Below are 26,478 nucleotides of genomic sequence, written 5' to 3'. Positions count from 1 at the left end.
TGTGTCTGCTGACATGAAGACCCAAATCATTAGCAGAGGTGTGACAAAGCCCTGGGAGTCACTGCTGGTGGCTATGCCGAGTTCTGAAATAATTTGTTAGACGTGTTAGGGGCAATCTGTTGGTACTGGTGTATATCTCTATGCAGATTAATTTCTTACAAAGAACTGGCAAATCTGACAATAAAACAAAAGAAGTTATAATCTATTAATTTAAGGAAGATAATTTTCTTGATTTACCAGATATAGTTCACTGGTGATATTAATAATGCAAATAACATGATCAGTGCAATTTATTAAATGCTTTCTATTTTCCAGAACCAATCTCTTCTCATATACTATTTCATTTGATATATAATATATATCACTCTATCTATCTATATATCTATATATATAAATTTGATATATATCAGATGCTCCACTTTATTTTACCAGTGAGGAAAGTAACTTGAAAATGTTAAGTAATTTGCCCAAAGTTATACAGCTAGAAACTGGCAAAGGTCTTTTGGGCTCAAACTCCAGGCTTTTTGCACTCTGCCACACTGTACTTGCTCCTAATGTTGGGAAAAGATCCCAATCTATCATGTTCCTAACGGATCCTCTATTTTCATTCATCCTTCTGATTGGTCTCATTGAAGTGCTATTGAATTTGGGGTGACAAATTATAGTAACTATGACCTTTAACATATTCTGGCTATTTGGGTTTTTTTCTACTTATCTGTAACTAAAGCTCATTCTCTCTCTATAAGTAAGATGTCCTTTACTGCTAGCAACAGGAGGATGGATCACTTGCTTGACTGGTTACCAGTGCAAGACTGGATACAAGATTAGCATAAAATGACCTTGAAAAGTACCTTCCATGTCTAAGCTAATTTGATGTTTCTTTTTAAAGTAAACATTAAAGACTTGATGTGAAACATTTAACAGTACTGAAGAGTATAAACAATATGAACAATAGCCCTGCTTCTCCCAAGCCCCAATGAGGCCCCTCCCAAAAAGATTCACTTCCTTCTGTGTATTACGTGGAAATACAATCACAAACGAGATCATATGACACACATTATACTGCAACTAGGTGTTTTCTAAACAATATACCTTAGATATCTCTTGATACTGGCACTTACAGATCTGCCTCATTCTTTTTTAATAACTGTGCATATACCACTGCATGATTGTATTGTGATTTATTTAATTAATGCTTTATTGGTAGACACTGATATTTTTTCAATTATGAAAAAGGATGAAATGATGAAATAACACTTCTGTAAGAATATCTGTGGGATATGTTCCTAAAAGCAGAATAAATACATATATTAAGTTTGACAGATGTAGCCAAAATATCTTCCAAAGACAGGACGGGCCCGAGTCCCAGACCATCACAGAGCACTGGACGGCCTACCTGAGACTCAATGTAGGGGGAAGTTAATGAATCTTTCTTTCTTAAATAATCAGTTGAGTTTCCTACTCTATGCAGACAAAGCTAATCCTAACTGGTAGCGCGAGGTTTTCTACCTATATTTTACCTTCTGTTTTCCACAGTGAGATAAATCTGCATTATCACCTTTTGGGGTGTTTAAATCATGGGACCAAAACCTGAAGCTGGCAACAACATACTTGCTTTCTGGTTCTGTATTCACAAAGTTAGAGCTTCTTCCAGAGACTATGGTCCATTTCCAGAAGGTGATGGGAGGAGGAAGCAATGAGGAAGAGAAGGGAGATGCCCTGACTGGGCAGGGGATGGAGGTCTGTGGCTCCCTGCTATCTGGCAGCACCTGGAGGGTTGGCAGGACCCCGGAGGAGGACACAGGATGTGCATGGGGGCCCCCAGCCTTGCCAGAACATTCCAGGCCCCACCCTGGCAGGGAGGTAGAGAAATTACGGGACCTCCCAGAAAGGCTGTGAAGTGGGACAATGGGGGCACACTGGTAATGTGCAAGGTGAGAGGCCTCCCTATCCAGATGCCACATAAGCTCCCACTTCTAGTTTTACCCTGGCATGGGGACCTGAGGGCTAGCAAAGATCAAATGTCTGGCCAGTTAGGCAGGCTGGAGGTCTGGAGGCAGGTTTGTTTTAATTTAAATAAATAGATATTTCTTGCACAATTGAGATTCACACTAGCTCTATGACCTTTTATGAAATTTGGTACTTCATAAATATCAGGTTGCTTGCAATAAGCCTCACACTTAGTCACAGTCAGTCTCAAGATCCTCACCAAACACCACCAGTCTAAGGAACAGCAATCCCAAAGCCACATGCCCGTGCCCCTCTGTCAATGGCTGGGGGAGGCTGGCTCTTGCTTTCTGGTCCCCAAGGAGCACCTTACACAGATGACACTTTGTTCTATGCAGGATCAGATGCATTACGGCAGCTATCACAGCTCACATCCAATACCATCTTTATAAAACCCATGTCTGTCTGAAGGTTTTCAAACTCCCCCACCAGAAGAAACTTTAATTACTTTCGAAGAAAAAGCTCCCCTGAATCATGTGGAATTCAGGAGGCTCATTTCAACTGTATGTTAGCTGTTGGAGGACAGGAGCCCCTGAGAAATACCAAGTGAGGTTGACCTTAGCCAGGAGGGCAGACCCTGCTAACAAGTCAGGGACAAATGCTCAATGGGAGTTTTGGGGAAAATAAGGTTTGAAGCATTTGACACAGAAGTTAATAATGAGTAAAATATCTGGGTTATGACTCCAGAAAACTCTCTTCTCCCCTTCTCCTAGTTTGGCTTTCATAACTTTCTCTTGGGTGAACAAAGGAAATCTGCCATCCCCCTTGTCCCACAGGTACAGATGCTTCTCTTTCACTCATCTTTCATCTTGGAGGTGACATGTGCAAGGGAGGGAGAGCTCCGCCTCAGGCCAGACGTGGACCCAGCATCCAGTCGCTTGTGTGAGCCACTAAACCACTAAACCACAGTGATAACTGAAGAGAATCAGCTTATTGGCAGCAGGACCACAAAGTGACGGGTCTGTAATTCAGATACAGAGACCAACTCCTAACTGGTAAAAGCGCTGTGGAGGTCACCAGAATCAAAAAGACAAATGACTAACAATTTGGTTAGAGACAATCACTAAAATCTGCATTTGGAAACAACCGAAAGATTTTGAAGCCTCTTTTCAATGTATTGATTTCTACATGTAAAAATTAGTGGCACAGTATGTTGGGTCTGACGGGACATTTTATAGACCTCTAAAAGTTGAGCAGTTTGCAACATTCATGGGGCCGCATTCTGGTCACATAAAACATTCACTAAAGTGCTGTTGTGCACGTGCTACAAATAAGTATTGATTTGAAAGACACAAAAACACAAATGTGAGGCTGTGCTTCAAATTTTGTAAAAAGACTTTGCTAGGATTATGTTTCCTAATTCTCATAGGAAATGAGGCAGGCCCTTTGGAAGTCATCTTTACCACTGTGACAACTCATTTAATCTGGAATTACTAGGAGATGTTGTTTGTAAACATGAATTTATCTGAGAGCTGAATCTTACATACTTAAATGCTGAAACTTCTGCAGCCGAGTTATTTTGTATGGATAATTTTAACTTTAAATAGAAGGGCCTAAACACAATTTTACCATTTCTTGATGACTCAAGGCCATCATTACTGCAACCAGGGGGCAGTGCTGTGATCTGATACACAGCTGTTTTGGGGGATCACTGATGGGTGCCAGACTCTCTGCCTTGGCACCAGGGACATCAAGCTGGTCAGAGCAGGCTGCCAAGCTCCTCCGTGCAAGAATGCTTCCAGCTGGGAAGAGGCAAAGGATCAGAGGCCCTACCAAACTCCTTCCAACTCAGGCTTTACCCTTGATTCTTTCAGCACATGAACTATTCATAGCTTTGGGAACCAAAAAGCAAGTTCATCAATCTACAGTCAATAAATATTTATTGAGGATAAATCATGCATATCTTGCACCCTTAGGACATAGCACAGTGAAGTTTCTCTATAAATGTTGACTGAAGAAGCATTTGTGGGGCTTCCCTGGTGGTGCAGTGGTTGAGAATCTGCCTGCCAATGCAGGGGACACAGGTTCGAGCCCTGGTCTGGGAGGATCCCACATGCCACGGAGCAACTAGGCCCGTGAGCCACAACTACTGAGCCTGCGTGTCTGGAGCCTGTGCTCCGCAACAAGAGAGGCCGCGACAGTGAGAGGCCCGCGCATTGTGATAAAGAGTGGTCCCCACTTGCCACAACTAGAGAAAGCCCTCGCACAGAAACGAAGACCCAACACAGCAAAAAAAATTAATTAATTAATTAATAAACTCCTACCCCCAACATCTTCAAAAAAAAAAAAAAAAGCATTTGTGTGCGCACGCATGTATGTGTGTGAGAGAGAAAGAGAGAGGGAGGGAAAGGGAGAGACAGAGACAGAGAAACAAAAAAGACATACACAAAAAACATACACTGGGAATGTTCAATAAAAGAATAAAATCTAATGATGGTGGTATAAAAGATATTAGGGAGAAATACAATTTTTAAGAAGAGTATTTATGCATTTTTCTAGTTTTTCAATGAAACATGATTTTTTGGTGTGTGTGTATATTCCTTCACACAAATCAAATATCCAAACTCTATTTTTATATCTAATTCCGAAAAGAAAAATATTGAGAAAAAATGTTGGGTAGCCTTAAAAATTGGTATTTTCATGCCTTAAAAAGAATCACAGTGCAGTTAGGAAAGTTGAGAAATTATATGCATCTCTTCTAACCACTAGGTAGGTCAGAGAGTCACTGAGCAGCCCAGGATTAGAAGTCCCATATCTCCGCTGGTGCTTGCTGCTACAGTATTGGATCATTCTCATATTAAAAAAAACGTTCTTCCTTAAATATACCTGGATCAAAGTGTCTTTCTTGTCCTTTTGACAAAGGACAATCTGATCAGCTTCTTAAAGATACCTAAGCTCCCTTTTAATAACACATTGGTCTCTGCCCCCGGTTCCTGGCACAGAGCTCCTAAAAACCTTGTGGTTTCCTAAGTGATAAGCACACTGGGAGCATCTCGTCCTCATATGTGTCTTTGATCTCATCCACGACCCAGGGCTCCTAAAACTCTTGTAAATTCCTAAGCAATAAGAACACGAAGAGCATCTTTTGTTTTAATGAGGCGACTCTGGGGGGGCTCCTGGATGACTCCTCGATGGGAGTAAAGAATTTTTGGTTCCACCCCATCACCCCATCATAAAGAAAGGGGAGACGGGCTGAAAATGGAGCTAATCATGCTTGCATGAGGAAGCCTCCATAAAATCCCAATAGTAGGGTGTTCGGGAAGATTCCAGGTTGCTGGACACATCCACACCGGGAGGGTGACACACCCCAACTCCACCGGGACAGAAGCTCCTGCGCTCAGGACCCTCCCAGGCCTCACCCTATGTATCTCTTCATCTGGCCGTTCATCTGTATCCTTTATCATATCCTTTTGTAAACTGGTAAACCAAAGTGAGTGTTTCCCTGAGTTCTGTGAGCTATTCTAGCAAATTAAGCAAACCTAAGGAGGGGGTCATGGGAACCTCTGGTTTATAGCCAGTCCATCAGAAGCACAGGTAACTTGTGTTACCTGGGCTTGCAGCTGATGTCTGTAGCGGGGGTAGCCGGTAGGTAGCGTCAGAACTGAGTTCAACTGTAGGACACCCAGCTGGTGTCAGAGGCTTGCTTGTTGTTTTGGGGGAAAACTTCCACACATTTGATGACCAGAAGCCTCAGAAGTACAGTGTTCTGTGTGACCCATAAAAGAGGGAAGAAATACAATAGGGAAGAAGTGTGGTTTTCCCTACATAGAAAGGAAAAAGCTGGGTTCTCCCTTTATGAGAACCTTTCCCTACATAGAAAGGAAAAAGCTGGGTTCTCCCTTTATGAGTACCTTTCAAGAAAACCATCTTTAAATTAATTATTCCCTGTGTGAAATGCTGCTACCCTGTATTCTTTATCTCCTTCCTCCACCAAAATCCTAGGTGACGATCCTCTGTCCTTCAATAAAACTAGTATAAAACTCTCCGGTATACTTTGGCCAAGATGCCCACGGCACTCCTGTTTAAATTACGGTCTGGGTCACAATGTTGACATCTGACAGACAGGAAGGGTCTGAGATTGGAGAACGTGATGTTGCCATAGTATACTGGAGTATCTCACACACACCGTTTGAAGTTCAGGGGAATTCAGAATATATTGGGAGGACAGCCTGCATCTGCTCCAAGACCTCATTTGAAATAATTTACATGTAATAATTGAAATAATTTACAATAAACCAGAAGTGCAGTGCTCTATGATTTTTAAACGTCAAGGCGTAGAAGCATAGGAAGAATTCAGTGTTTGGAGAATCACAGATTGTCATTGTGTTTCAGTCCGTAGCCACCTTCTAGAATGCAGTTACCCCTTACCCTTTACTCCGCACCATACACATTTATCAACCTCACAGTGCATTCCAGCCATAGACTGCTGTGCACTTCAAACAAACCACCACCGGTAAGTCAACATGCCTTTGCTCTCTTTAAATATAAGAAACCCAAAGGTTCATGAAGATGCTCTGAGCACTTCAAACTTCACGCATGCCGGTAACTGCCCCTTAAGCAAAATGTTCTGAATATTCTTGTTGACTATGTAGCAAAAAATGATTCACAAACCTGAGCAGAAGGTAGAGGCAAAGTTCTGGAGGGCCGAGTCCACCTCTTCCACGCCGGGCAGGGCCAGGAGGCGCGGCAGGAGGCCCTCCAGGGACTGCACGAACAGCCGGGCGCTGTGCTGATCGGCTTCCTGGTTCTTCAGTAGTTTGAGAGAGAGAGCCGCAGTCCGCAGGGACCTGTGGCCCAGGCAGTCCCGAGGGGTCTGCTCCTCGTCAACCAGAGAACAGTTGTCGGACCCAATGTCCGACACATCAGACCTCCCTGAGTCCTTTTCTGCTGCCATCGAGTACTGGTCACAGGAATCAAATTCTGTCCTAGAGAGGTCTTGGTCATCTACGCTGAAATTGCTCTCACTGTATCTGGATCCGTAGGACCTCATCCTGCAGTCAACAGACAGGAAGTTAGTTATATCGGGGTAGGCAACCATGTGGCTCCTTTGAACCACATCTGGCTGGTCCACGGCTTCTGGTTCTGACGCTTTACTCAGAGTCTCCTTGCCCTCCTGGACGGCTGGCGACTTGAGGCCATTCTTGTGGTTGTCGGAGTGGTCCTCGGGTGTGGTCTGACCCAACTCTCCCTCCAAAGTGGTTTGACCCGTGTCCGTGGTAACGCTGATGCTGATGTCAGGGCTCCGCTCGTTCCCCGACTCCCAGGGCGTGTGTTCCGAGGACAGGACTCGCCGCTGCCAGCGGAAGTCAGCCTCATTGATCTCCATGGAGTCTCGGCTTGACTCGGCCCCGTCCTTCAGCTCCTCCAGGCGCAGAAGCAGCAGCTGGACCTGACTTTCGCTCAAGCCCTTGCCCTGGCTGAGCTCTTCTAAGGCCCCAAGCAAGGTGCAGACGCAGGACACGGCAGCATAGCAGGCTTCGATGCCACCCTTGATGCACGCCTCGGTCATGCCATCCATGATGCTGAAAGCGTTCAAAGGAGAAGATGGCATCAATACACGAAACATAGAAAAATGCTCCAAAATGAGTAAGAATTGTTAGACTGGTGAACAGTCTAGTATTCAAAACAGATGCTGTAATTTACACGAAATCTGGGCAAAAAAATAAAATGAACAATAAGTGAAACAAACATGCTCAGGCTGGAAAGTGGCCCACCTTGAATCACACTCTCTCAGTTGGCTGGTTTATTTGAGTACAAATAAAGATTGTGGATGGGAATTTATAATCTTCACAAGGACAGGCACAGAATCATCTCACTTTGGTATTATGTTCAGTTTTCCAAAGAGAAAACATTTATAATGGCTATAGGATAATATGGACCTTCCTCTATAAAAGAACTGTATTTCTGAAGAGATGCATGTGACTACAACTATTACAAATCAGATAATATTCCATTTCCTAGAGGGGCTATGTGTAAAGGAATCATATAGCTACAGTGTTGTAAATCAAAAAGTTTTCCCCTAAAATAACCCCAATGAAGAATTTTTGGACATTTCATCTGGTACACTTTTTTCTTGAAGTCAGTAAAAATATGGAAAGTTATATGATTATAATAAATTGAGATAAGACTTCTCCTATGGCCTGCAGGTACATTATTAGTCCCATTTCATATAATATGGATTCAAACAATTTCAGGGATTTGGAAACAACATTAAGGATATTCAGAGAAGCAGTCTTCACCAATCAATACAGACCCAAAATGAGAATGTATCTTACAGTTTGAGAAGATCCAGATGAGACTTTCTTTTTGAAATTGACCTTTTTTTGGATTCGGGTTCAGTGGAGCTGGGTCCTGCCAAATCACAGAGACGCTGTGGACTCCCAAGTAGCTTTAAGAATATGGAAAAAAGAATAACAGAAAAGGGAATATCATAAAAAAGCAAAAGAACCGTGAGATCAAATAAACATGTACATTCTCTATTGCATGATACAGTCTAAGGAGAAACACAACTATTTGGAATTCAAATCTTAATAAATCTGACCTAGGTGTTCTTGACTTGGAATGCACATTGGGTTCCTGGCTCCCCAGTTCAGGACTGGCTTAGACAAAGAGTATCCCCTGAGGGATTGTTTCAAAATTTTTTATAGCACAGAACCAAAAAGTACCTGCATCTATGTTCTTTAGTAAGACTGGCCTGTAATTTAACTTTCTGATCCTCTTCCTGTCTTATTTTGCTATCAAATTGGCTAGCTTCAAAAACTGGGTGGAGAAACCCAGTTCCCTTTCTATTCCCTGGAAAAGTTCATGTATTATTAGAACTAACCCATTCCTTGAATGTTGGTATAACTTGTTTCTAAAGCTGTATGGGGCCACTAATTTTTTTTTCTTAATGGAAAGATTTTAACTACTGATTCAATTTCTTTAAAGATGATAGGACTACTTAGGTCCTCAATTTCTCCTTGAACCAATTTTTTTAAAGGTTGTATTATTTCCTAGGGATTTATCTATTTTATCTAAGTTTTCAAATTTACTGGCCTAAAGGTGCCTTACTATCTTCCTTAATTTCTTTAATATTTGCAACATCTATGGTTATATGCTTTTTTCCCCCATTCTTATTTGTATTTATTTGTTTTTACCTATTCTAGAATTTTCAATTGCTTTTGCCAGGAGCTCTTCGATTTCTTTAGTCTTTTCAGAGTCCTGGTGTTTTTCACTTTATTAATTCACTATATTACATTTGCTTTTTATCACATCAGTACTTACTGCTTTTATGCTTATTTTTCCTCCTTTCTACTTTTTTGAATTTAATCTGCTCTTCTTTTCCAAACTACCTAAGTTGGAGAATTAGAACATTAAATTTAGGCTTTCTGTTTTTTGATGTAAGTCATTGACACTATAAATATCCTTCTATGCACTGTTTTGGCTGTATCTCACAAGTCTTCATGTATAGAATTTTCATAATTTTTCAGTCCACACTAATCTTTATTTCCATATGGTAGGCGTCTGTACAGAAAATTTCAATTTGAGACTAAGAAAGATTAAGTATATTGAAGCAGACATCCTACTGCTATGTCCATTATTTTCAAAGTGACTTATATTTGCAAGAAAATGTATATCAAGTAGAAAAAGTTACATGTTTTTCTCTTTCCATATTTCTTTCTTCTGCCAGAAATTGGGAACTTCTGCTCTCTTGGAGGCACAAAGATGAAACTTCCACTTTTTTTCTTTGACATCAAAAAAGGAGTGATAATGCCAGAGGTCAAGGCAGTCTCTCTCTTTCTCTCGCCCTCTCTCCCTCTGCCTGCATGCCAGGCCTGCAGCCAAGTGAAGTGGCTACACCTCTGGGCCTCTAGCTGTCCCATCTCTTGTTAGAAGGACAAGTACATTTCAGGGCCACAGGAGTGGGAAATCTCACTTTCTCTTGGGATCCCACTACATTCCCTAATCCAACTTGACCAGTAATAAATTAGATGACATATTTTAATTCTCACATTAATCTTGTGTTTATTTTTCAGGTGCTTCAGAACCTAGAGCGAAAGGAGACTGAGTGGTTAGGCTTCTGGAGTACTCTCAACAAATACTTAAAGAAAAGCAAGTCATGTTTAACCTCATCTTCTTCCGGTGGAAATGAGGAAGGTGGTGCCAGGGGCTAGGGTGTCACAGGTCTGATAAAGACTAGGGCTTCCTTCTGAAGCCGAAACGTGGGAGAGAGAAAAGGAAGCAAGGTGTTCTTTTTGATGATGGAATGTTTTGGGGGGGAAAGTAGAAGCAAAAAAGAAAATGTACTTTGAAAAGCAAAATGTCCTGTATGCCTTTGATTAATAGGCACGGAACACACATGGTGGAGTGACAAATTAGAGAGAACGGAAGTAACACACGGGGCGTTCAAACTCCAAAAGGGTAAACAAACATCCTGGGCGCCCAGTGGTTTTCTCTGTGTGCATAAGCCCTGCACATTTTGGTTTCTAGGCTACCAACCTTCCCAAACTATTGGTATTGCCACAGTAAGTGGAGGCAATGCTTCTGAGAACAACCTGTCCCACGTGAGTCTGCTATGCTCCACGGGGCAGCACGGCCTGGATGTGATCCCCTGGTGTCAGTTCCAGCCTCACCCTGCAAACTGACCTTGGGAAGCTAGCAAATCTATGAAAAGGGTAAACCACAACTAATTTCCTCTGCAGTACTAAAGAAGTTGTTATTGAAAGTACACTGAGAACTACACACCTTGTAGGCAAAGTATTTACTTAGCATTCAGCTATCAAGTGGCTCTACCGTAGGCAATAATCACTCCAGTGCCTGTCAACTCTGAGGGGGAAAGAAGGGATGCTGCTGCTTCAAAACACCCTCTTGGCAGATATTCTGTCTTCGGGTTTCTCCATCATTCAGTTAAAATGTACACTTATTCTCATTTAAACACTGTAGTGTTAGGTACCAGGGGAACACACAAAAACAATGTATACAAAACTAAATTTAGGGAGACAAGAAGCTTGTTCTACATTGTACTGTGAAGCAGTCAGTGTGATGAGACATATAATCAATTGCTAAATGGTGGGATGGGATTTACAGAAGAGCGAAATCAATGGCCTGAGGAAGCAGAGCCATAAAGAAAGAGGATTTTAACAGAGAGGCAGCTGTAATTAGAACATCTGGGTTTATGTTTTAGTCATACTGCTCACAAGGACTCTGGGCAAGTAAACCTCTCCTCATGTAGCCTCAGTTTCCCCATCTGGAAAATGGGCGTAATATTATATCCCTAAAGGAGTTTGTAAATAAGCTAATATGAAGTGCCAGCAGTGTCTGCCTAGCTTATTGTGATCAACCACTTAACTGGGTGAAGTGGAAGTGTGGCCAATGGGCACAGAACAGGGGGAGCTAGAATAGAAGCAGGAAAGCAGAAATTGAACAAAGCAGGGTCAGTTAGATGGAATGAGGGTCCATCCTGGGAAATGACAGGACATGAGAATGATGCCGGATCTGGAAACTGGGCAGAGTATTTCAAGCTTGATGGGAGAGGCAACAGGCACCATTAAAGAGTGGAAAATTAACAGTGGCGATTTACAAACATAAGTCCAGGAAAATAAAAGGAAGAAAAAAAGACAGGCAGGAATCAAGGAAACCAGGTCGAATGGTGCACTGCTTCAGGCAAGAGGTGATGAGGACCAGCTGTTTTCAGCCTCTGTATGTTTTTCTCTTCCTCAGGGTAGCAATAAGTTTACCAGATATTTGCTTATCACTTTAAAGACTCACAAAGTACTTATACAAACTTTACTGCATTTTGAACTGGCAAACTTTGGAATACTGCCACTATGTACAGATAATAAAATGGTAAGTTCAGAGTTAAATGATTTAGCTACTATAACCTAGCTGATAAAGTGGCAGAGAGAGGATTCATACCTTGACTCAGACCCAGGTTCATTAAAGGGGTAGCTGAACCAGTGCTAGGAGAGGAGTCGCTACAATCATCTGCATTGTAACATGAAAATCAAGTCCAATGAGAAGTGTGTGTAGGGAAGACCATAGGCTTAGGGTCAGATGGAGATCTGCACTGTTTCTCTTTCTTTTGACCCTGGGCAAATCATTTGACCCCTTGAAGTCTTAGTTTCTTTGTGGAAGGGCAAACTCCTTTTCCTTGGCTTCATGTTTCTATGGACTGGAACATCCAGGGAAATAAAATTCTGGGTATTCTCCCTTTCTCTCACTTTTTCCCAGTGGAGGAAGAGTGGCTGATCTGACTGGTGAATTTAGAAGAGATGAACATGTGCGGTGGCCCCTCCCACTCTCTTCCTGGAGATCCGCCTATTCAAAGAAAGCCCACCCCTGCTCCTCCAGGCTACAAGTTTCATAGGGGCGGGGCAGGTCCCTGGAGGAGGGCTGTCTGGGTGGTGCCACAGTCATCCAGTCTCATTGGACTCCAAAGCTGTATTGTGTTCACCAACCTAGCAGTGATCAGATATCAAAACTGACCCTTTGATCTCACTGCCTGAAGCTCTGTTGGGGAAAAGTAATGTTTGTCATTGGTATACCAGCAGACAAAATTATTCTGAATATTAAAGATAATGTGTGTGAAATGTCTGGCATAAAGTAGGTAAGAAAAGATGGTCATTATTACTGTGGGCTCATAGATTTTCTTAATCAGTAATTAAACCTGGATTGCTCCTTCATTTCTGGAAACACTGGGCAAGAACTTTCCATTATTGATTAGAGTCAAATATCATGAAAAGAACATCAGAAAGCAATTCAAATTAAGCTTTTTAGAAACTGGTGAGTAGCAAATATTGCTCAGGGGAATTTTGGGGATTTTTTTGGTGTTAGGTACCAAAAACCAGTGTGATTTGACCTTCATGAACAAGTTCACAGGTACAAAAATGTTGAGCACTTTCCTCTTTGGTTGAGAAGAAAGCAGAAGAATCCTTGTTTGAAGTATCTTCAAAATAACTCCAATTCCTCCTCAAAACCATGAAGTAGCACACTGGGACAGCTATTCTAAGCTGGATGACATTTGTCTCATGATGTATGGGAGAAAGGAGGCATAAGAATAAATGGGGAACAGGATCCCTTTTAGCAATCAGAGGTGGGTAAAGCTCTTTTTGGGGTAATGAACAAGCTGAGTATAAAATCATTTTGAAATCCAATTCTGGCAAAAGTGAATAAACATATACATCTGTGGGGGGCACCGGAGTTAGGAGAAAAAGCTACAAAGATAAAGCACACCAGCAATGGTATACTGATGCCCTATAATCAAAGTCTACTTTTTTTTTTTTTTTTGCGGTACATGGGCCTCTCACTGCTGTGGCCTCTCCTGTTGCAGAGCACAGGCTCCAGACGCACAGGCTCAGCGGCCATGGCTCAAGGGCCCAGCCGCTCCACGGCATGTGGGATCTTCCCAGACCGGGGCATGAACCCGCGTCCTCTGCATCGGCAGGTGGACTCTCAACCACTGCACCACCAGGGAAGCCCAAAGACTACATTTTTGTCAGCATTTAAAAAATTTATAAGAATCTATACACTGATTGGTTCAAGATGGCAGAGCAGAAGGACATGCTCTCACTCCCTCTTGCGACAACACTGCAATCACAAATAACTCCCGAACAATCATCGACAGGAAGACACTGGAACACACCAAAAATGATACCCCACATCCAAAAACAAAGGAGAAGCCACAGGGAGACAGTAGGAGGCGTGCAATCACAATAAAATCAAATGCCATAACTGCTGGGTGGGTGACTCACAAACTGGAGAACAATTATACCACAGAAGTCCACCCACTGGAGTGAAAATTCTGAACCCCATGTAAGGCTTCCGAACCTGGGGGTCTGGCAATGGGAGGAGGAATTCCTAGAGAATCAGACTTTGAAGGCTAGCGGGATTTGATTGCAGGACTTTGACAGGACTGGGGGAAACAGAGACTCCACTCTTGGAAGGCACACACAAAGTAGTGTGTGCGTCAGGACCCGGGGAAGGAGTAGTGACCCCAGGGGAGACTGAACCAGACCTACCTGCTAGTGTTGGAGGGTCTCCTGCAGAGGCGGGGGGTGGCTGTGGCTCACCATGGGGACAAGGACATTGGCAGGAGAAGTTCTGGGAAGTACTCCTTGGCGTGAGCCCTCCCAGAGTCCACCATTAGCCCCACCAAAGAGCCCAGGTAAGCTCCAGTGTTGGGTTGCCTCAGGCCAAACAACCAACAGGGAGGGAACCCAGCTCCACCCATCAGCAGTCAAGGGGATTAAACTTTTACTGAGCTCTGCCCACCAGAGCAACAGTCAGCTCTACCCACCACCAGTCCCTCAGGAAACCTACATAAGCCTCTTAGATAGCCTCATCCAACAGAGGGCAGACAGCAGAAGCAACAAGAACTACAATCCTGCAGCCTGTGGAACAAAAACCACATTCACAGAAAGATAGACAAGATGAAAAGACAGAGGGCTATGTACCAGATGAAGGAAAAAGATAAAACCCCAGAAAAACAGCTAAATGAAGTGGAGATAGGCAACCTTCCAGAAAAAGAATTCAGAATAATGATAGTGAAGATGATCCAGGACCTTGGAAAAAGAATGGAGGCAAAGATCGAGAAGATGCAAACATGCTTAACAAAGACCTAAAAGAATTAAAGGACAAACAGAGATGAACAATACAATAACTGAAATGAAAACTACACTAGAAGGAATCAATAGCAGAATAGCTGAGGCAGAAGAACGGATAAGTGACTTGGAAGACAGAATGGTGGAATTCACTGCTGCGGAACACATTAAAGAAAACAGAATGAAAAGAAATAAAGACAGCCTAAGAGACCTCTGGGACAACATGAAATGCACCAACATTCGCATTATAGGGGTCCCAGAAGGAGAAGAGAGAGAGAAAGGACCAGAGAAAATATTTGAAGAGATTATAGTTGAAAACTTCCCTAATATGGGAAAGGAAACAGCTACTCAAGTCCAGGAAGTGCAGAGAATCCCATACAGGATAAACCCAAGGAAAAACACGCTGAGACACATAGTAATCAAATTGGCAAAAATTAAAGACAAAGAAAAATTATTCAAAGCAGCAAGGGAAAAACGACAAATAACATACAAGGGAACTCCCATAAGGGTAACAGCTGATTTCTCAGCAGAAACTCTGCAAGCCAGGAGGGAGTGGCATGATATACTTAAAGTGATGAAAAGGAAGATCCTACAACCAAGATTACTCTACCTGGGAAGGATCTCATTCAGATTCAATGGAGAAATCCAAAGCTTTACAGACAAGCAAAAGCTAAGAGAATTCAGCCCCACCAAACCAACTCTACAACAAATGCTAAAGGAACTTCTCTAAGTGGGAAACACAAGAGAAGAAACGGATCTACAAAAACAAACCCAAAACAATTAAGAAAATGGTAATAGGAACATACATATGGATAATTACTGTAAACGTGAATGGATTAAATGCTCCAACCAAAAGACTCAGGCTTGTTGAATGGATACAAAAACAAGACCCATATATATGCTGTCTACAAGAGACCCACTTCAGACCTAGGGACACATACAGAGTGAAAGTGAGGGGATGGAAAAAGAGATTCCATGAAAATGGAAATCAACAGAAAGCTGGAATAGCAATACTCATATCAGATAAAATAGACTTTAAAATAAAGAATGTTACAAGAGACAAGGCAAGACACTACGTAATGATCAAGGGATCAATCCATGAAGAAGATATAACAATTATAAATATATATGCACCCAACATAGGAGCACCTCAATACATCAGGCAACTGCTAACAGCTATAAAAGAGGAAATCGAGGGCTTCCCTGGTGGCGCAGTGGTTGAGAGTCCGCCTGCCGATGCAGGGGACACGGATTCGTGCCCTGGTCTGGGAAGATCCCACGTGCTGCGGAGCGGCTAGGCCCGTGAGCCATGGCAGCTGAGCCTGCGCATCCAGAGCCTGTGCTCCGCAACAGGAGAGGCCACAACAGTGAGAGGCCTGCGTACCGCAAAAAAAAAAAAAAAAAGAGGAAATCGACAGTAACACAATAGTAGTAGGGGACTTTGACACCTCGCTTACACTAATGAACAGATCTTCCAGACAGAAAATTAATAAGGTAACACAAGCTTTAAATGACACAATAGACCAGGTAGATTTAATTGATATTTATAGGACATTCCATCCAAAAACAGCAGATTAAAGTTTCTTCTCAAGTGCGCACGGAACATTCTCCTGGATGGATCACATCTTGGGTCACAATCAAGCCTCAGTAAATTTAAGAAAATTAAAATCATATCAGGCCTCTTTTCTGACCACAACACTATGCTTTTTTCCACAAGGAAAAAAATGTAAAAAACACAAACACACGGAGGCTAAACAATACATTACTAAATAACCAAGAGATCACTGAAGAAATCAAAGAGGAAATCAAAAAATACCTAGAGACAAATGACAATGAAAACACGATGATCCAAAACCTATGGGATGCAGCATAAAGCAGTTCTAAGAGGGAAGTTTATAGCTATATAAGCCTACCTCAAGAAAAAAGAAAAATCTCAAATAAACAATCTAACGTACACCTAAAGGACTAGAGAAAGAACAAACCCAAAGTTAGGAGAAGGAAAGAAATCATAAAGATCAGAGCAGAAATAAATGAAATACAAACGAAGAAAACAATAGCAAAGATCAATAAAACTAAAAGCTGGTTCTTTGAGAAGATAAACAAAATTGATAAACCATTAGCCAGTCTCATCAAGAAAAAGAGGGAAGGGACTCAATAAAATGAGAAATGAAAATGGAGAAATTACAACACACACCGCAGAAATACAAAGCATCCTAAGAGACTACTACAAGCAACTCTATGCCAATAAAACGGAAAACCTAGAAGAAATGGACAAATTCTTAGAACGGTATAACCTTCCAAGACTGAACCAGGAAGAAATAGAAAATATGAACAGACCAATAACAAGTATGAAATTGAAATTGTGATTAAAAATCTTCCAACAAACAAAAGTCCAGGACCAGATGGCTTCACAGGTGAATTCTATCAAACATTTAGAGAACAGCTAACACCCATCCTTCTCAAACTCTTCCAAAAAATTGCAGAGGAAGGAACACCCCCAAACTCATTCTATGAGGCCACCATCATCCTGATCCTAAAACCAGACAAAGATACTACAAAAAAAGAAAATTACAGACCAGTATCACTGATGAATATAGAGGCAAAAATCCTCAACATAATACTAGCAAACAGAATCCAACAACACATTAAAAGGATCATACACCATGATCAAGTGGGATTTATCCCAGGGATACAAGGATTCTTCAATAAATGCAAATCAATCAATGTGATACACCATATTAACAAACTGAAGAAAAAAAAGCATATGATAATCTCAATAGATGCAGAAACAGCTTTTGACAAAATTCAACACCCATTTCTGATAAAAACTCTCCAGAAAGTGGGCATAGAGGGAACCTACCTCAACATAATAAAGGCCATATATGACAAACCCACAGCAAACATCATTCTCAATGGTGAAAAACTGAAAGCATTTCCTCTAAGATCAGGAAAAAGACAAGGATATCCACTCTCACCACTACTATTCAACATACTTTTGGAAGTCCTAGCCACAGCAATCAGAGAAGAAAAAGAAATAAAAGGAACACAAATTGGAAAAGCAGAAGTAAAACTGTCACTGTTTGCAGATGACATGATACTATACATAGAGAATCCTAAAGATGCCAGTAGAAAACTACTAGAGCTAATCAATGAATTTGGTAAAGTTGTAGGATACAAAATTAATGCACAGAAATCTCTTGCATTCCTATACACTAATGCTGAAAAATCTGAAAGAGAAATTAAAGAAACACTCCCCTTTATCACTGCAACAAAAAGAATAAAATACCTAGGAATAAACCTACCTAGGGAGACAAAAGACCTATATGCAGAAAACTATAAGACACTAATGAAAGAAATGAAAGATGATACAAACGGATGGAGAGATACACCATGTTCTTGGATTGGAAGAATGAATATTCTGAAAATGACTATACTACCCAAAGCAATCTACAGATTCAATGTAATCCCTATCAAATTACCAATGGCATTTTTTTACAGAACCAGAACAAAAAAATCTTAAAATTTGTATGGAGACACAAAAGACCCTAAATAGCCAAAGCAGTCTTGCGGGAAAAAAGCGGAGCTGGAGGAATCAGACTCCCTGACTTCAGACTATACTACAAAGCTACAGTAATCAAGGCAATATGGTACTGGCACAACAACAGAAATATAGATGAATGCAACAGGATAGAAAGTCCAGAGGTAAACCCACACACCTATGGTCAACTAATCTATGACAAAGCAGGCAAGGATATACAATGGAGAAAAGACAGTCTCTTCCATAAGTGGTGCTGGGAAAACTGGACAGCTACATGTAAAAGATTGAAATTAGAACACTCCCTAACACCATACACAAAAATAAACTCAAAATGGATTACAGACCTAAATGGAAGAGCGGACACTATAAAACTCTTAGAGGAAAACATAGGAAGAACACTCTTTCACATAAATCACAGCAAGATCTTTTTTGATCCACTGCCTAGAGTAATGGAAATAAAAGAAAAATAAACAAATGGGACCTAATGAAACTTAAAAGCTTTTGCCCAGCAAAGGAAACCATAAACAAGACGAAAAGACAACCCTCAGAATGGGAGAAAATATTTGCAAACGAATCAACGGAAAAAAGATTAATCTCCAAAATATATAAATAGCTCATGCAGCTCAATATTAAAAAAACATACAATCCAATCCAAAAATGGGCACATGATCTAAATAGACATTTCTCCAAAGAATATATACAGATGGCCAAGGAGTACATGAAAAACTGCTCAACATCACTAATTATTAGAAAAATGCACATCAAAACTACAATGAGGTATTACCTCACACCAGTCAGAATGGGCATCATCAGAAAATCTACAAACAACAAATGCTGGAGAGGGTGTGGAGAAAAGGGAGTCCTCTTGCACTGTTGGTGGGAGTGTAAAGTGATACAGCCACTATGGAGAACAGTATGGATGTTCCTTAAAAAACTAGAAATAGAGTTACCGTATGTCCCAGCAATCCCATTACTGGGCATATACCCAGAGCAAACTGTAATTCAAAAAAACACATGCAGCCCAGTGTTCACTGAAGCACTATTTACAATAGCCAGGTCATGGAAGCAACCTCAATGCCCACCAACAGATGAATGGATAAAGAAGATGTGGTACACAGATACAATGGAATATTACTCAGCCATAAAAAGGAATGAAATTGGGTCAGTTGTAGAGACGTGGATGGAGCCAGAGACTGTCATACAGAGTGAAGTAAGTCAGAAAGAGAAAAACAAATATTGTACATTAACGCATATATGTGGAACCTAGAAAAATGGTACAGATGAACCCGTTTGCAGGGCAGAGACTGAGACACAGATGTAGAGAACAAACGTATGGACACCAAGGGGGGAAAGCGGCGGGGGGTGTGGGTGGTGGTGTGATGAACTGGGCGATTGGGATTGACATGTATACACTGATGTGTACAAAATGGCTAACTAATAAGTACCTGCTGCATAAAAAATAAATAAAATTCAAAAAAACCCAAAAAACACAAAATATGTACATGTGCACAGACAGTACCTGAGGGAGCAAAATGAAAGCTCAGCCTGGGTCCAGTCAGGTACATGTAGTTAAAATTATCAATGGCTTTGCTTCAGTGAGAACTTATCAACACCCCCTTAGCCCAACTCCTAACACATGCACACACAGCCCCAGTGAAGATACTATTTGTTACTGGATACTGTACAGAAGCAATTAAGTTCCAGCAGGCGATTGACAAACATTTTCTAAGTACTTCCTTTGTGCAAGACATGGTGCTCAGCCCCTCTTGGCAGACCTGGTGGCATGCTTCACTGCCTCCTTACCTCTTTCATTATTTTGATGGCTTCCACCCTGTGCTGGGGCGGGGGATAAAGCAGCACGCGGTGATAGAGCGACTGCAGCACGGGCTTCATGGAGTCCACTGACCCCACCAGCCGGACCAGCTCAGCTGCGATGTAATAGATGGTCCGAGCCACAGGCCCACTGAGGGCTGGTGCGGTGGAGGAGCAGCCTGACCCCCGGCCGTGGTCAGAAACCCCTGGAGACGCAGAGTCCGATTCGATGCTGGTACTCGTGTTGCTGCTATGAGCAGAGGTGATGGTTTTGTCATGAATTGGATTCCCCAGGATCACGATGAGAGCAGGGCAAAGATTCTTCCTGAGAAGAGAATGAGAAGAAAGAAAAGTTTCCCTGCGAGCCGAATGATAAAATACGAATACTATCCTGAGGGTAAATACCAGGGGCCTTAACAATGACAAATAAGAGTCGGGCTCTCCACTGCTCCTTCTTCTGGCTACCTTCTGCCCCGGCGTTCCCTGACTCTCCGTCACTCCTGGGGATATCAACAGAATACTTTGCCTCATAATTCAAGCTGGGGTTAACTACGTAAAATACCAAGAGAAGCATTAGAAATCATCATATGTGAGGAAAATGGACTCAAAATGCTAATTGACTTAGTTATGAAGTTTCATTGTACTATAAATAACAAAGTTATTTATACTCCTCATTTGAGAAGTTAACTTAAAATTCTGACACATATCATATACATAGCATTTGACTTTTTCCCTGTCAATAAGCGCAGGAACCCAGAGCAGCTAGCTGGCTGCCTGAGGGTCCTGTCAACTTGCGTGAATCTCTAACTATGATTAAGAGACTAGTATTCAGGTTGAGATGGAGAAAGTACCAGGGTGAGGCTGAGAAAAAGGTCCAATTTTGGCAAAGGTGAATCGCCTCACCTGTGCAACTCTGTGGTGCCTTTATATGATTTAGAATGTAGGCTCTCACGATCCTATGATGGAAACAAAATGCAAGAGGGCCTTGGGAGGCATAGTTTGTTACAATAATTATCGCTTTCTCTCCCCTTTCTCTCTGTAGCTTCGTCTGGTGCATATAAGCAAAGCCATCTCCTTACTTTCCCTCTAATACATTTACACATAGATGAAATGGTCGGTGAGGCATGGATGCCCTGGGAAGGGACCCGCAGACCCAGCTAGAGGGAGCGAGCCCCCCAGGTTGGGGTGGAGCAGGGGTCGGCGTCAGGATGAGCACTCACCAGATGAGGTCCGTGAAGCCTCTGTGCAGCCGCATGGAGGAGGAGGAACTGCTGAGCACGGACAAAACGCACTCCAGGTACAGAAGCTGCAGCTGCTGACCGTCACTGCAGAGGAGCAGAACCAGCATACAAATGCACACAAGGTAAAGGCGAAACTAAAGAGCTGACGTGTGGAAAACACTTGGGAAAATGTTAGGTATCACAGGGTGTTAATGTTGGGGTAGGGGGCATTGGTAGTGTTATGGGTTGACTTGTGTCCCCCCCTTTCATATGCTGAGGTCCTAACCCCTGGCACCTCAGAAATGGTCTTATTTGGAGTTGGGACCTTACACAGGTAACCAAATTAAAGTGAAGTTATTAGGGTAGATCCTAATCCAATACGACTGGTGTCCTTATAAAATAGGGAAATTAGGGCACAGAGATACATATGGAAGGAAGACAGTGTGAAGAGATATGCAGAGAAGACGGTCGTCTACAAGCCAAAGAGCGAGGCCTCCCAGCCCTGAGAATGAACCAACTCTGCTGACATCATGATCTCCAATCTCCAGCCTCCAGAAGCGCGAGACAATACATTTCTGTTGTTAAAGCCGATTGGTTTGTGGTACTTTGTTATGGAGGCCCCAACAAACTAATACAGTTAGGATGATTTTTCTGTAATAAACTTTACTTTTTAGAACAGTTTTAGATTTACAGAAAAACTGAATATGGTATGGAAAGTGACCATATTTTACCCACCCCTGCACGTGGTTTATCCTGGTAAAGATGTTATTAACATCTTACCATTAATGAACAAATTAACAGCTACCATTACTGAACAAATATTGATATATTGACTAAAGTCCACAGTTTATTCCAGAAATATTAATTTTTAATGTTTAATTGTCTAAATATGTTTCAGATGTTTTATTGTACCATGATATCTTTTAGATGATTAATGCTTTACTAACTTGCATTTGGCTTTTCTTCTTTATTTTTTTGAAAGCAGCATGGTTTTTCAACAGACGAATTATTTTTCTCATAATTATTACTATGGGGTTCCTCAATAGAACCAGATTAAAAAAAAAACAGATAAGTTTATGGGATGCACATGTTTATACCTGGATTAAGTTTTCTGCCTAATCCACCAGAAAGTATTAAAATCCAGGTGGGTGGTCTTTCTGACCAATCACTTGACTCATAATTAAGAAAAATAATTATTAAATGCCCTTACTGAAAAATGTCTATCTTTCAAATTGTCAGTCGAACATCACAAAACTAAAATAACTATAAACAGTAGAGAGTCTCAGTTTCTGAAATCACTGGAAATAAACCCAGAGAAAAGCTACAAGCAGTCAAGTTCCCTATGAGTACATATCAGCAAAGCGTGCTGCAGCAATATGGCAACCCCAAGGCAACAGACTTGGTGACAGAGAGAGCTCATTGCCAAGGAAACTGGCCTGGGAGTCTCCTTGGAGACTGAATGCGGCAGCTTTTCTGTGGGCTGCTGCGGTCTGGAAAAATGAGTACTCGTGACCTGGCACGCGTCGTGTCATTAGAGGAGCACCTTCCATGCATGCCCCTCACGATATACACATGTGTGTGTGCACGGTGTGTACATTTCATATTTGTCTGACTATAGACAGATGAATCTGTGAGATGCACAGGGCAGAAAGGAGCCTAGAAACTAGCCAACTCTTTCAACACACACTAGGGAACATCTGCCTACTTAGGAGGGCTGTGAGTCACTTTGTCTGGCCTTTTGTTTGAACAGGTTGAGCATCTACTGGTCTCTCTCTCTGCTCGTCTCTGGATTTCCTCCCAGGCCCATGATCCACAGAGAACAACTCTCGTGGGTAGACCAGTGGTCCATGAAGAAGCAGCAGTGCAGCCCTGGCAGAGTTACCGTGACAGCAACCTGGCAGCACATCCTCGATTTTTGGCGTTCTTAAAATTTTGTTTCGCTTTGAACTATTTTGATTTTGCCTCCCTTAGAAACAGATTCAAATTTAGTTAGAGAAAGGAGAGAGGGAGTTAATTGCTTAAGGAGTGGAATGGAATTAGAATACACAATATGAAGGCTCAGCCTCGCCTCATTGATTCCAAGATGCGTCAGTATAGATTCCTCTCCGACATCCTGTACTGAGAAGAGAGGGAAGTGGGGAGAGGGTGGTGGGAAACCAACGGGCAGAGAATGAAAAAATATCTTTTTAATCCCAATTATCCTTCCAAAAATTCTTGGATTTAAACAGTATCATGTAACTCAACTTGCCTAATATAGAGCTCTATTAATACCGCATCTCCGAGGCATGTGAGTTAACCTGTGTGCCTGAATGCATTTTCTGATTTCTCCTGAGACTGAACATATCATGAGTACATACCCCTACAGAGCTAAAGACCTGTGAGGTATATTGGCACTGATTTGGGGAATGGATATTGGGTGGGAAGTAATGACCGTGGTGTGATTTCAGAGGAAGAACCTACTTAGAAGGTAGGACAGGTGTCAAGTTTAGCCAATGGAAATAAAAGGAGTTAAAGTAGTAAAATCAGAAGAAACTATATAGATGTGAAAACTTAAGGAGAATTAACAGAACCACCAGAGCGAGAGCAGCCAAGGGCATGGTATTACCTGACCAGGGGGTGTTAAACGTCTCCCAGTGAAGCTGCACTAAGCCTGCGGCACCCCAGCTTCTGCAGTAATAGAACCCCCATCTTAGGGCAATGGAACCATGATGGGAAAGGCCATAACCTAACAAGGAGAAGAGTCTCCAGAGGCAGAATTATGATAAGGAAATTGCTTTGAAAAAACAAGCAAGACTATGAGAATCCTATAAAAATCATTAAGCTCTATAACAATATGCCTAAAGCCATCTTTGATCCCATGTCCAATGAGAAATCCTAGAAAACCATATGCACGTCACATGAGTTATTTTTTCTCCATTTAAAGCCTATCCCTGAATCATATGGTTTAGAAATGTTTTCATTTTTTCAGTGACTGATAGAAATGTATGACCTTTAGTTTCTAATACACATATGTGAGCATTTGTAATGTACGTTTGTGCATTGTATTTTCCCAACAACCTTCAAATTTCTAATGTAAGAAACTCAGTGTTCCTAAATGCATCACCAACTAGAATTAGCACTGATAATTCTGAAAGCAAACAAGCTATTTTAGAGCTAATATTTATCAAATATTTATTATGTGCTGTGCAGTAAAAAAAAAAATTCCACTTATACCGGTACTTCCTAGAAGATATCGATATGAGTGTCTTTAATAATAATTATACAATAAGCGTAACTTTGGACTGTTTAAGGTAAGCCAAGTTATATGGTTGCTCTACAGGTAGGGGTCCCTGTAGGTGACATTAGAGCCATCCAGGTTTTAAAGAACCATGAACTGAATGAACCCCAGATGCCAGGCAGGTCCTTACTAGACTTTGTTAAAGGCTCTTTCTGGACCAGTGAACAATGGTATCATTTACAGACCTACAGACTTGTTCTAACTTCTCCTGATGGCTATTTTTAAATTATTAATGGCATAATTACCATGAACTATTATTAGCACTTTTTTTTTTTTTTTTTTTTTTTTTTGCTGTACGTGGGCCTCTCACTGTTGTGGCCTCTCCCATTGCGGAGCACAGGCTCCGGACGCGCAGGCTCAACGGCCATGGCTCACGGGCCCAACCGCTCCGCGGCATGTGGGATCTTCCCAGACCGGGGCACGAACCCGTGTCCCCTGCATCGGCAGGCGGACTCTCAACCACTGCGCCACCAGGGAAGCCCATTATTAGCACTTTTGTAGCACTTAAAAATTTTAGATTTTTCCCTTAGCAAACTACTCAGAAAAAAAGAGTTTATTAGTTTTCCCTTGTCAGCACACTAATGAACATAGCCTTTATGTTTTTCAAAATTTCGGTGGTCTTTGTTTTATTCCCCGACAAGGCTAAGACCTGAAGGGGTGGGCCAAGAAGCAGGATCCTTGACAGCTGGCAAGAGCCAGCTTGCTAGTTGCTACCAGCCAGCTGTGTGTTCCCCTGGGGAACAGAAACAACTGCACAGAATGTTAACATCAGATGAAGAATCTCCACAATGATGATGTAACAGGATGAAAGCCAATCGACAATCGCATCTGAACAGAATTTTTAAAAAATCTGTACAATTACAAAAATGACCAAATATTATCCTCCCCTGTAAGTGACTCCTGCTGCTTCTCCAGTGACAACTCTGGCTCCCATCTGGCCCTCTTGTCAGCTAGATGAAAACTAGGATGCTCAACGCTAGAATTGCCCCTTGTTTCTGACAGTACCCAGTCCTTGAACAGAACCCCCGATTCCTTTAATCCACACCAAATTACCTAACTCAGGTTCAAATCCTATAACAATTCCTAACACCCACCCTTTTACTGGGTGTCCTATCGTTCGCATAGTGTACAGGTTCCCCTACTGCAGCGAGTTAATAAACCTAATTCTGTTCACCTCAGATGTTCCTGGTGATCTTGGGTTGGTGGGCACTGACAGTCTTTTAGGTTAATTTTCTCATTCAATCCTTACAAAAACCCTAACATATTTTATATTACTAATATTATATATATTAATATATTATAATGATTATAATGCAAATTAAAAATATTTTGAATAATCATTAAGCATATCAATATTAAAATTATATTACAAATATAATTAACATTGTTATTTTATTATAAATATTATTATAACATAATAAAATAATATAACATGCTAATAATAATTAATTATAGGATCAATAAGCTTAGGGTGGTTGAGCTCTTTGCCCAAAGTCAAGAGCTAGTAAGGGGCCTAACAGGAGTTTTATCCCAGGTAATCCAACAAAGATAATGCAGTTGAGCCAATAGTAATTAAACTGTGATTGTCTCTCAGGAGAAAACAAGCCAATGAGAAGCATATTCCAGCTCTGATCTAACAGCTGGCTCTGCCAAGATGGACAGGAACTGGGCAGGGGTGGTGAGAAGTTAGCACTGGAAGAGATCTAAACCCCAGGCATGGATGGGTAGAGTGAATATATAACCTATCCCAGCCTGGACACTGTTGAGAGTAAAGGAGGGTGATTGTAGTCATACACAACAGGCATAGCCTGGGACTGTCCCAAGGAAAGCAGGTAGCATGGGGTCCCTATAGATGGGGTCACTGTGGCTGGTGCTAGAGGCTGCAGGTTAGGACGATCATCTGAATCCCAGTCCTACTGCTCCAGCTCTCCATGGTCAGGACAACGGGACCTGAGTGGGGCACGGGAGCAGCCAGGTACATTCCATGTACATTCTCCCCGAGGGAAAAATAATGCCCATACCTGCAGCCTGCCTAGGGTCCTGGGG

General features: G+C 41.8%; 1 protein-coding gene across 1 annotated transcript in view; it reads right to left on the bottom strand.

Annotated features, from left to right (window-relative positions):
- Positions 1 to 26,478, bottom strand: part of ARFGEF3 (ARFGEF family member 3) — a gene marked incomplete at its 3' end in the record, with an annotated part of 182,707 nt that overhangs the window by 63,884 nt on the left and 92,345 nt on the right. Inside the window, exons 9-12 of the mRNA XM_079716480.1 lie at positions 21,156 to 21,260; positions 19,927 to 20,260; positions 8,283 to 8,395; positions 6,619 to 7,529 (exon numbers count right to left, since the gene is read on the bottom strand). Of these exons, the coding sequence (XP_079572606.1) occupies positions 6,619 to 7,529; positions 8,283 to 8,395; positions 19,927 to 20,260; positions 21,156 to 21,260 (1,463 nt within the window). The remainder of the gene's footprint in view (positions 1 to 6,618; positions 7,530 to 8,282; positions 8,396 to 19,926; positions 20,261 to 21,155; positions 21,261 to 26,478) is intronic.

This window comes from Hyperoodon ampullatus (assembly GCF_949752795.1).
Source record: "Hyperoodon ampullatus genome assembly, chromosome: 12".
Lineage (NCBI taxonomy): Eukaryota > Metazoa > Chordata > Mammalia > Artiodactyla > Ziphiidae > Hyperoodon > Hyperoodon ampullatus.
Note: the sequence above shows the minus strand (reverse complement) of the source record. Positions and strands in the feature narration are given on the sequence as shown.